The 15,057-nt window shown below is 32.9% G+C and overlaps 2 protein-coding genes across 2 annotated transcripts; one reads left to right on the plus strand and one right to left on the minus strand.

The window, feature by feature from the left end:
• The first annotated feature begins 2,931 nt into the window (after nucleotides 1-2,931).
• Nucleotides 2,932-3,315, plus strand: LOC128032602 (uncharacterized mitochondrial protein AtMg00820-like). The gene has a single exon (XM_052621262.1). It carries the CDS (start codon nucleotides 2,932-2,934, stop codon nucleotides 3,313-3,315), a length of 384 nt encoding a protein of 127 aa, XP_052477222.1.
• A 5,462-nt stretch (nucleotides 3,316-8,777) lies between these two features.
• Nucleotides 8,778-13,845, minus strand: LOC105799661 (beta-fructofuranosidase, insoluble isoenzyme 1). The gene is made up of 7 exons (XM_012630333.2): nucleotides 13,617-13,845; nucleotides 10,839-10,847; nucleotides 9,899-10,755; nucleotides 9,661-9,819; nucleotides 9,324-9,568; nucleotides 9,160-9,250; nucleotides 8,778-9,094 (listed from the first exon to the last, which is right to left on the minus strand). Exons 1-7 carry the CDS (start codon nucleotides 13,795-13,797, stop codon nucleotides 8,912-8,914), a joined length of 1,725 nt encoding a protein of 574 aa, XP_012485787.1. The 5' UTR covers nucleotides 13,798-13,845; the 3' UTR covers nucleotides 8,778-8,911.
• Nucleotides 13,846-15,057: the final 1,212 nt, after the last annotated feature.

The following is a 15,057-nucleotide window of genomic DNA, read 5'->3' on the forward strand; positions in this document are numbered from 1 at the left end:
TATTACTTTATAAGAAAAGTCGAGCAATCAAATGAAGTGAAATTGGTTCATTGCAGTTCAGAAGACCAACTTGCTGATATTCTGACAAAACCTCTTGAAAAGATGAAGTTTGTGTTAAGCAATGGACTGCAATGCAACAAGTGACCAGCAGCAGTAGCAGCAGCAGATCAGCAAGCATGCCAGCATCGAGACAGAACCAGAAGCAACTTAGCATTTTGTTTCTTTAGTTTTTTTTTTGTAATTCAATCAAGTTAACTTGTAACTTGATATCTAAAGTTAGTAAACTTTTGATTTGAATTTGATGGATGTAATAGCTGACATTATCAGCTTTGTTTTTGTGTATCACTCAAGTTAGCAAATTAGTCAAATTAGTGGGAGCAGTTATATGTTTAGGTAACTGTCAAGTTAATTTTGTAACTTCAATATATTTCAATTTTGGAATGAAAAAAAGTGTTCCTTCAGTTACATTTTCTTTGGCCTTCATTTTCGTTTTAGTTTTGATTGTTGTTTGTGTTGCTCTTGCTGCAATTGTTTCAACAAATAGTAATCAGAGCCTCTTGTCTTTGAGGACCTCTGTTGTTGTTTGAGTTTTTTCTTTCTGTTTGAAACAAACTTAAAAATCGAGTTTGTCAAATTTGTTTCAGCAGCATGAGTTTCACACCTCCTCCACCACCTGTGTTCACTGGAGAGAACTACCACATTTGGGTAGTTAAGATGAAAACTTACCTCCAAGCACATAATTTGTGGAGTGTAGTTGAGAATGATGCTGAACCACCTCCATTGAGAGCAAATCCCACTATTGCACAGATTAGACAACATGGTGAAGAGCGAGCCAAGAAGCATAAAGCCATGGCCTGCCTGCAGAATGGAGTGTCTGATGTGATCTTCACTCGGATTATGGCTTATGATTCACCTAAGCAAGCATGGGAAAGGTTGAAGGAGGAGTTTATGGGATCAAATAAAACAAGGCAGCAATAAGTAATTAATCTTAGAAGAGAATTTGAAAATGAAAGAATCAGAGACTATCAAGCAATACTCTAATAGGATAATGGCTACTGTCAACAATATCAGGCTCCTAGGAGAAAACTTCAGTGACAACAGGGTTGTTGAGAAGGTTATCACCACACTCCTTGAAAGGTTTGAGTCAAAGATCTCCTCATTGGAGGACTCAAGGGATCTCACAACCATTTCTTTGTTTGAGTTAATGAACTCCATTTATGCACTTGAGCAAAGAAGGGCCAATAGACAAGAAGAACACTTGAGGGAGCATTCCAAGCAAAAGCCAGAGAATGCTCAAGCTTAAGTCAGAAAGCAAAGAAGCATTGGTTTGATAGAAAAGAAAAATCAGGAAAAGATTTAGGGAGAAGAAGGTTTCCACCATGCATTCACTACAAGAAGACAAATCATCTGGAGAAGTTTTGCTTGAACAGACCAGATATTCAGTGCAAAAGCTGTAAGCAGCATAGCCATCATGAGAAAATTTGCAAAAATCAGGAGAAGGCACAAGCTCAGCAAATACAGGCTAAAACTGCTGGGGATCTATAGGTTCAGGATGAGCATGTTTTTACTGCCTTATATCTTGCAACCACAAGCAAGGTCAAATGCAATTGGCTTGAGGATAGTGGCTGCTCACATCACATGGCAGCTGATGAAAACTTGTTCAAAAACCTTGACAGGAGCTTCACCTCGAAGGTAAGGATTGGCAATGAGAACCAGATTAAAGCCAAAGGCAGAGATGATGTGGTGATCAACACTAGTTCAGGTAACAAAGTTATTTCAGATGTGCTTTATGTGCCTGATATAGATCAGAACCTACTTAGTGTAGGTCAGTTGGTTGAAAAAGGCTATTCACTAGTTTTCAAGAATGGTTCTTGTGTTATTAAATATTTTCATGGTGTAGAAATTGTTTCAACACCTATGGCAGACAAGTGTTTTATGATTGATGTAAGCCAGCTTGAGAGAAAAGCTTATACAAGCTTAACTGATAATACTGGTCTATGGCATAGAAGATTAGGCCATGTCAATTTCAGGTCACTCGATTTGGTGCACAAGTTGAATTTGGCATAGGACATGACCAAGGTTGAGGCAAGTGAAGCTGTTTGTGAAGTATGCCAACTTGGCAAGCAGGCTAGGCTACCTTTTCCAATTAACCAGGCATGGAGGGCTCGAGAAAAGCTTGAATTGGTACACTCTGATGTTTGTGGACCAATGAAGACACCTTCATTGAATGGCAGTAAGTACTTTGTGTTTATAGATGATCTGACCAGATTTTGCTGGTTTTTTTTTATGAAACAGAAGTCTGAAGTGTTTGAAGCCTTTGGAAAATTCAAAGCTTTAGCAGAAAATCAATCTGGCTGCGGAATTAAAGCCTTGAGGACTGATAATGGTTCAGAATATTTATCTGAGAGATTTTAGAAGTTATGTGAGCAGGCTGGAATCCATCATCAGTTAACCATTATGTACACTCTTTAGCAAAATAAAATGTGTGAGAGGAAAAATAGAACACTGATGAACATGGCTAGGTGTTTTCTATTTCAAAGCAATCTTTCAAGCACATTTTGGGCTGAAGGTGTCAATTCCTCTATACACATGCTGTGAAGGCTAAAACTCCTTTTGAAGCATAGCATGGACTCAAGCTAACTGTTTCTCATTTGAAAGTATTTGGATGTGTGTGTTATGTTCTTATACCAGCTGAAAGAAGAACTAAGCTTGAGAAAATGTCAGTTCCAGGCATATTTGTTGGCTACAACAACACCAAGAAGGGCTACAGGGTATTTGATCCCTCAACCAAGAAGATTTTGGTAAGTAGGGATGTCAAATTTGATGAAGGAAGGTTTTGGAGCCTGAATGGCTCAGACACAAGTCAGTTTGAAGAAGACCAGAATAACAGCAGTTTAGAATTAACAAAAAAACGAGCTCAGTAATGGGAATATGGATGATCCTCCTGTGAGAGGGACCAGGTCCATTGCTGACATCTATCAAAAATGCAATGTGGCTATAGTTGAGCCTTCGAGCTTTAAAGAAGCCATGAGAAATGAGCATTGGAAGAAGGCCATGGAGGCTGAGATTGATATGATTCATAAAAATGACACTTGGGATCTAATGGTTAGACCTGATCAAAAGAAGGTCATAGGTGTCAAGTGGGTTTTTAGAGCCAAGTTTAATTCTGATGGCTCATTGAACAAACACAAGGCAAGGCTTGTTGTGAAAGGGTATAGCCAGCAGTTTGGCATTGATTTTGTGGAGACATTTGCTCCAGTAGCAAGGCTAGACACCATCAAGCTTCTGTTTGCCTTGGCTGCACAAAAGCAATAGATAATTCATCAACTTGATGTCAAGTCAGCCTTCTTGAATGGACTTCTTAAAGAAGAGATATATGTTGAACAGCCTAATGGTTTCAAAGTCCAAGGAGAAGAGGACAAAGTCTATAGGCTGAAGAAAGCTCTTTATGGCCTAAAGTAGGCACCTCGAGCTTGGTATGATAGGATTGATGCTTACCTGTCTAAGCTTGATTTTGAGAAAAGTTTGAGTGAGCCAACACTCTATGTAAAGAAATGTAAAGATGAAACCTTGCTGATTGTTTCAATTTATGTAGATGATTTGTTAGTGACTGGAAGCAAGGCTGATTTGATCCTTGAGTTCAAACTAAAAATGCAATAAGTATTTGACATGACTGACTTGGGAATCATGACATACTTCCTTGGTATGGAAGTAAATCAGTCAGATCTAGACATTTTTATCACTCAGCATGCATTTGCTTTGAAAATTCTCAACAAGTTTCAGATGACAAACTGTAAATCAGTGAGCACACCATTGGCTCAAGGGGGAAAACTGACTAGCTTTGGAAGCCAATAGAGAGTTGATGAAAAGGAGTACAGAAGCTTAGTTGGTTGCTTGCTTTACTTGATAGCAACTAGACCTGACCTCATGCACACTGTTAGTTTGTTGTCGAGATTCATGCATTGTTGCAATACAACTCATTCCAAAGCAGCTAAGAGGATACTCAGGTATGTCAAAGGAACCTTAAAGTGTTGGGTCATGTTCAAGAAAGAAAGTGCGCTTAAGCTGATTGGTTACTCAGATAGTGACTGGACTGGATCTGTTGATGACATGAGAAGTACCTCGGGATATTTCTTTACACTTGGCTCGGGAGTTTTTTGCTGGAGCTCAAAGAAACAGCAAACAGTTGCTCAGTCAACAGCTGAAGCTGAATACTTAGCAGCAGTCAATCAAGCCATTTGGCTTAGGAAGTTGCTATGTGATTTAAATGAAGAACAACATGAACCTACTGAAATAATGGTAGACAACCAATCAGCAGTTGCCATAGCCAAAAATCCAGTTTTTCATGGCAAAACTAAACATTTTAAAATCAAGTTCCATTTTGTTCGAAAGGTTGAGTAGTCTAAAGAAGTAAGTCTCGTTCATTGCAGCTCACAAGATCAATTGGCTGACATTTTGACAAAGCCTCTTAGTACAACAAGGTTTGAAGTCTTGAGAGATTCTATTGGTGTTTGTTGCCTACAGTCCAAGGAGGAGTGTTAAGCAATGGACTGCAATGCAACAAGTGTAACACCCCAAACCCGGTCTAAACGTTATGACCGAATCTGGCGATGTCACATTGTAACACCCCTTACCCGTATTCGATGCCAGAATAAGGTACGAGGCATTACTAGAATACATACATTTGCATACGTATTAAACCGAGTTACAAAATTTCATCCGAATTAAAAATTTTAAATTATTAACGTTCTTTTATAATTCTTTACAACATATCCTCGAAATATTATATTCATAACAAATAGGGCCTACGAGATCCGATATTTACACATGTAATTCAAAGCTTCATTTCCATTTCATTCAATTTACAATTTCTCAATTTCACAATTCAAATCAATTTCTCAATCCAATATATATATTTCAATCATCTAAGAATATAATTCAAGTTACACAAACTTACCAAGGCTAAATTGCAGAAATATCAAAATTCACGGACATTTTGGTAATTTTCTATTTTCCTCAATTTCCACTCAATCTTGATATAAATTAATATTTCATTCAATTTATTAATTTAAGTAATAAAACAATTCATTTCATGCAATTTGGTCACTTTTGTCATTTTTACAAATTTACCCTTAAAATATTACTTTTATTCAATTTAGTCCCGAACCTAAAACATCCAAATTAGCCATTTTAATGAAAGCACATGCTAGTTGAATAATCATATATTTTCCTTCTCCTCCTCTCCATTCCACATCCTTAATGTATATAACATGCTTATATGTAACATTATATATAATTTCACTATTTATTTATTTGTTCATTCAAAGTTGTCCAATTGAGTCATTGTCACAAAATTATTTACATCTTGAGCTACAGAACTCAAAATTAAGATCCGTAAATTTTCTCTGAAACTAGACTGACATATCTTCTTACCATAAAATTTTCATAATTTTGGTTTATCCAATAAGTACAGTTTATTCTTTAAATTCATCCCTATTCTACTGTCTAACAGTTTTGACCCTTCTTCACTAAAATTAATTATCTCCTCATACAAGATTCGGATAATGTTCCTGTCTATTTCTATTGAAAATATACTCATTCAATATTTTAAACATATAATTTTAAGCCCCTAATAATTTTTCTCCAATTTTTTATGATTTTTCAAAGTCAGAACAGGGGAACCCGAAATCATTTTGACCTTATCTCACAAAATTTATTATAACTCATGATTTATAATTCCATTCTTACACCATTTCTTCTATGAGAAACTATACTTAATAATATTTAATTCCATATCTTTTTCATTCTCTAATTCACTTTTCACGATTTATGGTGATTTTTCAAAGTTAGACTACTGCTGCTGTCCAAAACTGTTTTAGTGCAAAATGTTGATTACTAGGTGTATAACTCCATTATTCCCTTTCTCTATAATATTTCTCATCACTTTCACTTATTTTTCTTCACTAATATATCAAGAACATAACACCTTATATAAGAAAACTCTACTATAACATTATTTCCATGCTTTTTCAATAATATCAAACTTAAAAATATATTGAAATCTTGATGTTCTTACATTGTGTTATTGATTTCAATCTTTAACTTGATTTTGTCTCTCCTCCAGCTTCTATTTCTTGAATCTAACTTGATATTCTAGCTCCCCATTGTCTCCTTGTTATTTTTCTCTCTTGGAAGCTATGAAAATTCTTTTGAATTCTAAGTAAAAATGGTAAATTTTTGGTGGAAGGACCAAATTGTAAAGAAAGCAAAACTTTCTTACTCTTCCTCTCTTCTCACGTTGGTTGCATGGAAGAAGATGAAGATTCTTCATCTTTCCTTCCATATATATACTAAATAGAATAATAATAAAATAATAAAATATCATTTAAAAATCAAATTAAAATATTAATAAACTAATATTTATTTAATTAATTAATCTAAAATATCACCAACACATCATTGCCTTCTAGATTTCTCTCTCTTCTAATTAACCATTTTGCCCTTCATAATTTTTAAAATTCAATCCTTAAGTCATCACTTAATTTGGTAAAATTTTGATTTAGTCCTCAAAATTCTTCACCTTTTCAATTTGGTCCTAATTCATCCATTTTCTTTAGTTTCTAGATTATTCCACCCTTAAAATATTTACACTATTGCTCCTTCAAATTTTTTGTATTTACACTTTAACCCCTCAAATTTTGAGTATTTACTTTTGGGCAACAAAACTTTTCTCACTTTTGCGATTTAATCCTTTCTTGAATTAATATGTCATAATATAATTCTCAATGTTGCCATAACTCAAAATCTCCCTTTTTGTCACTTTATTTCCTTATTTTACTATCAAGGATACCTACTTTCTTACTGTAGTAATTTTCGGGTATTACAGTAGTAATTTTCGAGATATTACAACAAGTGACCAGCAGCAGTAGCAGCAGCAGATCAACTAGCATGCCAGCATCGAGGCAGAACCAGAAGCAAGTTAGCATTTTGTTTCTTTAGTTTTTTTTTGTAATCCAATCAAGTTAACTTGTAACTTGATATCTAAAGTTAGTAAACTTTTGATTTGAATTTGATGGATGTAATAGCTGACATTATCAGATTTGCTTTTGTGTATCACTCAAGTTAGCAAATTAGTCAAATTAGTGGGAGCAGTTATATGTTTAGGTAACTGTCAAGTTAATTTTGTAACTTCAATATATTTCAATTTTTGAATGAAAAAAAGTGTTCCTTCAGTTACATTTTCTTTGGCCTTCATTTTCGTTTTAGTTTTGATTGTTGTTTGTGTTGCTCTTGCTGCAATTGTTTCAACAGTTTGAAAGGTTAAGACATGATATTGGAGTTCACAGCATTATGGCCAAGGAGGAGTGTTGTGAAGTGGCCATCCATGCAATGGCGAACACAAATCACACAGTTGCGAGCTCATCCAAAGTTACGAACTCATCCAAATTCGCGAACTCATCCAAATTTGCGAGCTTAGCAAAGATGCAAGCTTAACCAAGTTGTGATTGATGTGCGAACTACCTCGCGAATGTCTAGTGCAAGCTATTAAGGGTTTTGGCGAGCTGTAGAATGAAGCGTGAGGTGGGTTCAAAAATGCAAAAATTGATGTTTTTTGTTTAGTCTATTTGTTAAGTTATCTTGTTGAAAACAAACAGAGTTAGTAATGACTTGACAATTTAGGTATTGATTTCTCCTAATCAATTTGTGTACAAGTTTTGTTTTATTTTTCCAAGATATTAGTTGGATTAGTTGATTACTTGTTGAACATATGATATATATAATGTAACTTTTTTGGAATGAAAATGTATAAGAGCTATATAACAGTTTATTCCATTAGCTAAGTGTGCGAGTTTATTCTCTTTTTTTTGTTCTTGTCTCTCTTACCAAAAACACCAACAGGTAAGCTGGGTCTAGGGGATATGGGGGAGTCTTAAGAAATTCAATTGGTGATATTTTAGCATTGTTTTCTAGCCCCTTGGGTATCATCAATTCTAACGTGGCAAAGGTATTGGTCATCAAGACAACATTGGATACTTATAGAAGGACTGAATGGAATAATTTGGTTCCACTTATTATTAAACCAAACTCAATCGTGGCAGTGAATTGGTGTGCTCCTTCTCTCCCTTGGAAACTCTGGGAGACATTTAATTAAATTGATAGTAACATTGTCAATTGTAAATAAGTGTGTTTTGTCAACGTGGCAAATGGAATGACAGATACGCTATAGAAGAAATCTCTTTTGGGCTTCGTGGTGAACTGTTTTCCAATCCGGTGTCTTGGTGTGTGCTAGTTATATCTTTAGATGGGTGATATTTTTCCTATTATGCGTCTTTTTTTTGTGTTGGTATCTTGAATTGAGGTTTTCTGGTTCTTCCTATATTAACTGAGTTCTGTGTTTGTATTATATGACTTTTGGTGTGTGTTTTTTGTCTGGTTGGATTATTGACCTATTGTTGGGTCCCTGTTTTGCCACTATTTCAGTGGCTTTTCAAATAAAACGTAAGAGGAAAAAAGTGAGCACTCTTGAGAGGTTCTCTAATTTGTCATTGAATTTCAATTGATCTTTGCTTTTTCAATTGGATTTTGAAGTCTAATATCTATGTATGTATGTATCTGTATTTACGTAATAGAGAAGATTATTTTTTATATCTCAACAGATCTTTCCTTTAGAACTCATCCTCTGTCTTATGGGACTTTCTCATCAATTTATTTTTTCTTTGCAACAACAATTTATATAACCATAAGAACTAAAGACATAGCATCCAAAGACCCATCCATAATTCCAACATAACTATTTAGGCAGTAGAATCTTAACATTACAACCTTAATATTCACCAATATTTTGCACAATTTGACGTGCAAAACTTATTAATTCACAATATAATCAAAGTCCCATTAATCCAATCCCTTTTCAGTTCATCCTTAGAGGCTTCTTCATGCTCCATGCATTAAGATTCTCGATAATGATTGTCTCAGTCCCATTGTTGAATGCGTACAAATGAGCATTCTCAAGCACTGCTAACGTAGGATAAACCCTAGATGTGATGCATGTTTTTCCTCCAGCTCCGAAGCTTTCCACTACAGAATGATCAATCTGAAAGTAAAATGATTAAATATATAAGATACTGTAAGGACTACAAAGTTAAAGATTGATCATACCAGACTCCTCAGTGAAAGCTTCTTATCAGTCAAATCTACATCAACAAAGCCAGCAAATGATGGTTTATAAAGACCATCCTTCAATGAGGAACTGCAAAATTTTTTAATTCGAATCAAGTTATAAATTTGATGACATACTTAACTAAAAGTTATAGAAGATTCACCTTCTTGCATCAGAGCATAATAGGACTATATGTTTCTGTGAACTTTTGAATATTCTGAAGAAGACTGGAGTATATTCTTCTAGGTTTTCAGAAGCTAAAGCCAAGAGCCCAAATGGGCCAATTCCACCTTGAACCTTTGAACCCTTTTTGGTACAGAGAAGTTGGGCATCTGTCAAACTCCAACCAAGGTTAAATGCTTCTACTTTATCCAAACTAGGAATATAGAAGGTAACATCAACATCAGCCTGTAAGCAATATCAAGTAAATTGGAGTTGATCGGTTAAAAAACTTGAAAAAATTGTATCTTCAGCTCAAATAAACAAATCTTAAAGTAAACCTGAGCAGCAGAAATTCCTTTGACTTCAATATGATCGCCTGTTTTAAGCATTTGATGGTTCATTTTAACATTTGTCCCTCTCAGAGTCTCCAACTCTTGAATAGGCCATTGCATCAATTGCCTTTGACTTGGATCGAGCCACACTATTCTTGGAATTGCCTAGGAAAACAAATTGTTAAGTCATCAAATTTAACATGGTTGTGTACTAAGTAAATACACACAGAGATTATTTTAGTACCTGAATTCCTGCCCATCCTTTTCTAACATCATCTGAAGTGGTATCAGATTCATTAACCCACCCCCACAAAATCCTCCTCTTTTTAGCAGGGTCAAAAAATGTCTTTGAAGCATAAAAATTCCCATAATCATATCTAATGCCAGCCCATCCATCGACGGATGTATTATCAGGCACATATCGATCCTCATTAGTTAAATATGTCCCAACTGTGTAGTAATCATATCTGGTAACATCCAAGCTCACTTTCAAAACATGCTTCACTTGTTTTCCCACTACAGAAGTGTCTAAACCTTGTTTACCAGATAACAAAACTGGGTAAAAATCAGGGCATTCCCACATTCCTGTGTGGGGTGCTGAATGTAAAGGGTGTTTAGCTTTGATCCAATGAATGAAATCTCTACTTCTATACAGATAGGCCATCCCTCTGTGATTCCTTTTGCTTCCCACTACCATTCTCCAGTGACCACTCAACCACCAGGCAGTGGTTGGGTCTCGAAAGGCACTAGCATTCACGCCTGCTTCAGGATCGACAACTGGGTTTAAACCAGCTGGCTTGATCCACTTTCGTAGATAAGGGTCAGATAAATTTGCTGGGACTGCGTAGTTTTGGACTTGCCTGTCACTGGGATCGACCCCAGTGTACAAAATTATGGGTTTATTGCCAGGAAGAATGGTGGCAGAGCCAGACCAAGCTCCCTTTCTATCGAAGCGATGTGAAGGATAAATTGCGGGTTCAAGTGCTTTCCAATTGATCATGTCTTTTGAAACTGAATGAGCCCACACAATGTTGCCCCAAACTGCACCTTTGGGATTATATTGGTAGAAAAAATGGTATATTCCATTGTAGTACATTGGGGCTACAAAACCAACAAAATACTTTATTCCAGGACACCATTCAATGGGAAAGGAACATTCATAGGGTTATGTTAGTGAAACTCACCGTTTGGATCTGTTGATGATTTGTCCATTTTTTGAAGAGCCCAACACAAAACAAAGCAAGTGGGAGGTTAGTCATCAAACTATAATTCATCACATCTTACAACTTATAGCTTTGAATTTCATAATTTAGAATCCATCCCAATCACAACATCTAAGAGAAAAATATTCTACTATTTCACTTTTATATAGGTAACGCTGAATATATCCATATAATTCAAATAATTCAATTTCCATTGATATTCCAGTAAAATAAATTACCAGATTTGATACTCATTCACATTTAATAATATAACATAAAATAGATATATCTATTCAGTTAGTAACTAAAAAAATTTTAAAAAAGGTCTAAAGTTGATTATCACTTCCCAAACTCTAATTATGGGCTGAATTCTTTTATTGTTTTAGTTATTAAAAATAATTAATTATACTTAGCAATTTAAATAATATACATAAAAATAACAATTAACAATTAGTATTACCAAAAGGCCAGAATATATTTATATCCTAAAATATAAGCTTAAGGACCACAGCATAGTTAAGAAGATGATTCAAGAAAGTGGTTCCAGCAAAAGAAAAAAAAAGATTCCCATTTGCCAAAAAACGGCACAAAAGCTATTTAGCTTCGGAAATTGCAGTGGTGACCCAAAGAAAGATATGATGATGTTAAAAAGAGAAATCAGATGGCCCAGGTTCTAAACAAGCTAAAAATATATATACTAATTCAAATTTGTGTGTTGCATAAAATTTTTACAACATGATCTTAAATTTTAATTAATATGCATAACATATGTTTTGCATGTTATCTTATAGATACCAAAAAGTTATACTGCTACTCCGCATAGTCCTTTTCATTGACATGGATCTTATGTCTACTCAGATTTCACTTGCGAGAAACAAAAAGAGAACAAATGTCATGGTAGAGCGACATTGATGGTTAATACCTAATACCTAATATTTTACTAATTTAACTCACCTAACTATCATATCTATCTTTTCTAAATCCTACTCGCTTTCATTTTTATTACACAACAACACCATCATAAATCTAACTTTTAATCTTTAAATTGTTTGTACATTCCACTATTATTAACCCTTACCATTTTAACAAGTATTAAATTTTACTATTAATCTTTCAAAAATAGTTCAATTCATGGTTCTTAATGAAAATACAAACTAAAACGCTAAATTCTTAAACAAGATAGTTCATGTTTAATCCTTACTCTCTTTTTGAATTTTAGTTTTTTAATATTTTATCATTTTTAAATTATTTTTGACGTGACATATAAAAGAATTAATGTCATGTCAACATGAAGTATGCATAAATTATTATATAGGTTGTCATGCCAACATCATTAAAATTAATATTTTAATCATCATTTCTATTAAATAAAAGTGTTCTGACTTTTTAAAAATTAATGATTAAAGTTAATTAAAATGATAATAAAGATCAAATTGATAAAAAAGTGTAAAGATTAAATATCATTATATCTAAAATAAATTACAAATTTTCATCATCAACGCATCAAAATTGAAATCTTTTATATCAATTAGAGTTGTTTTCTTTTGTGAATTTGCTTTATGCAGGAAGGCAAACCATGTCTTTGTTATTAGGTTAAAATAGAGAATTACCCAGATTTTTTTCATGACTTCTGATCAAGTTAAATGCTGCAAATCTATACTATAGTTAGAGCTTTCCATAAGGCATGAAGAAAAAGAAAGATAGGTAATGATCCTATCATCTTTTGTGCCATTGATTTATATATAAATTTTGACACTTTACTATATAATTTTATCTTATTCATGATGTCATGTCATATTTTAATTTTCTTTGTCTTATGTTCTATCAGTCCTATTATCATCTTATGTCTCATAGTGCTAGGTTTAAATCTTGAGTTACATACCAATGTTTTGATATTTAATGTAATATTTTTATATTATGCTATTATGTCATCTTGATTTTATTTTTCTTCTCCTATCGTGTATATAATTATTGTTCATATTTTACTGAAATCATATCTTAATTTAGTTTTTCATAGTAATTTAATTTTGAAGTTTAAATTAATTAACTTCTTAATTAAATTAGTTCTTTTAAGAACTCCCTAATTAAATTGTTACTTCCATCATTGATTAAAATAAAATCACATTAAAAACTTAATTTCATACTAAATCTCAAAAAGATAACTGCAGTTTATGGGTATTACAAAATTTGGCCACCCCACTAAGAAAGTAAGTAGTTCGGTTCAATTACACGATCTTCAAAGCACTAGACCCTACTATACTTTATAATATCACTTTGCAGAAGAAAAAATATATACATATATAATAAAAGATTCTTCCAGAAAAAAATCCAACCATCCATTAAAATTCTTTTATATATTTTAAGGAATCTGAGTAACATAGAACCTGAAAAATTAATCTTGGAAGCAACCAAAACCATGCATGCATGACACCCAAACAGCATGCCTTAAAAGTGTGATTTTTTTTTTTTTCCGGCTGAAAACTAACAAAAACTAAAAAGAAATGGAATGGAACACGGCATGATCCTGGAGAAACTAGACATGTTGACCACAAATTTAAGCCCTCCAACTATTTTCTGCAAGTCAATGCAATAACTTAACTATATATATCAACAAACAAATAATATTCATACCACAGATGAAGGAAGCGGCTAATCTTTGAGCAATATATATACATATATAAAATAAGCCCTCTAAAAGGACAAACAAAGCAGTAAACAAGGAAAAGAAAATACCCTTATGACTGTTCGAAAGAAACGTACCGTTGATCCAATTCTTAGGAGGCTGAAAGTGGAAGGCAGTTCTGTGGAGTTGGTGGACACTAACAGCGCTGAGAGACTGAAATTGTGGATAAATCTCGTGAGTTGCTTCCACTCGGCCATTGTTAACGGCGCAAAGGAAAGTGATGAATAGGGTAAGAGAGAGCAGCTTTGAAACTGCCATTGAAACGAAACACACAAAGGAAAATAGACTAATTAATTCAGTTGTAGGAGGACGAAGTAGGGTTGGTATTTATAGAGAGAGAGCAGTGAATTTCTTTGAATATGTCATGGGGCAAATTACAATTTTTTTTTATAAATGGCACAATAAAATTTTAACTCTAAAGTCTACACCAAGTTGAAAGTTCCAACTAGAAACAAAATTACACTGGAACTATTATTCAACAAACTATCATAGTGTCAGTTAAGGCAAAGGTCTCCAATTCTATCATATACACATGTTAGGTATGAAATTTGTTTGATTTTTTTCGATTCCTTATCTATTGTTTTTCATATATTACTTTGATTTTACATTTATGAATATAACTATAAATAAAAACACTTAAATTATGGCTAAATATATATATAATGGTGCCCATAATTTTTAAAATATTTTATTTTAAATTTTAAAAATAAGAGACATAATCATCCTAAATTCTATGGGTTTTTATTATTATTTATTTTGGCATTCGGATGAATGAATGCTATTAACCTATGAACTTGACTTGTGTATTTAAGATTTCAAGTTCTTATGTAAATATATGGATTCTCCTTTAAATTATTTCAGTCAATTATAAAATTTGTAACTACTTTTATGTTCAAAATGAAGTGACATAGACTCGATTAGAAAATTGAAAAATATAATTTTAATAAATCTATAAAATAAAGGATATAAAATTCCTTTTATCATAAAAATTAAAATTAATTTTAAAACATATCCATCTTTACTTTCTCCTTTCGTTTTTTTTCTTCTTGTAGGTGTTTGAAAATCAATTATCTTTTTAAAAGATAAAAGAATAGAAACAATCTTTAAGTGTGTAGTCTACAATTATGACGTGTGAACGGCTTGAAATATCGTCATGTGTTTTATAATAAATAATAAATGTAATTTATTATATTTTACATTTTTAATTTAAAATATATAATTAATTCTTAACTAATTATAATATGATCATTCTAAATATAGTTTAATTAAAATGATATTAAAAAATAAGTATTCTTGATTTATATGAAACCGAGATTAAAACTATTATGACACACCTTCAATATTAAAATTCTTTTAACTTATTTATTGGCTCCACAGCTTCAATTCTTTTCAATTTTTTTTATGAACTTCTTCCCAAGTTTTAGTGATCAACCTTTTAATAATACCAAACTATTATAGATTCACCTTTACTTTAATTTTTATCATTGTTATTACAATATCTAAAAGAACATAGATTTA

The sequence above is a fragment of the Gossypium raimondii genome, chromosome 9 (assembly GCF_025698545.1).
Source record: "Gossypium raimondii isolate GPD5lz chromosome 9, ASM2569854v1, whole genome shotgun sequence".
Taxonomy (NCBI): domain Eukaryota; kingdom Viridiplantae; phylum Streptophyta; class Magnoliopsida; order Malvales; family Malvaceae; genus Gossypium; species Gossypium raimondii.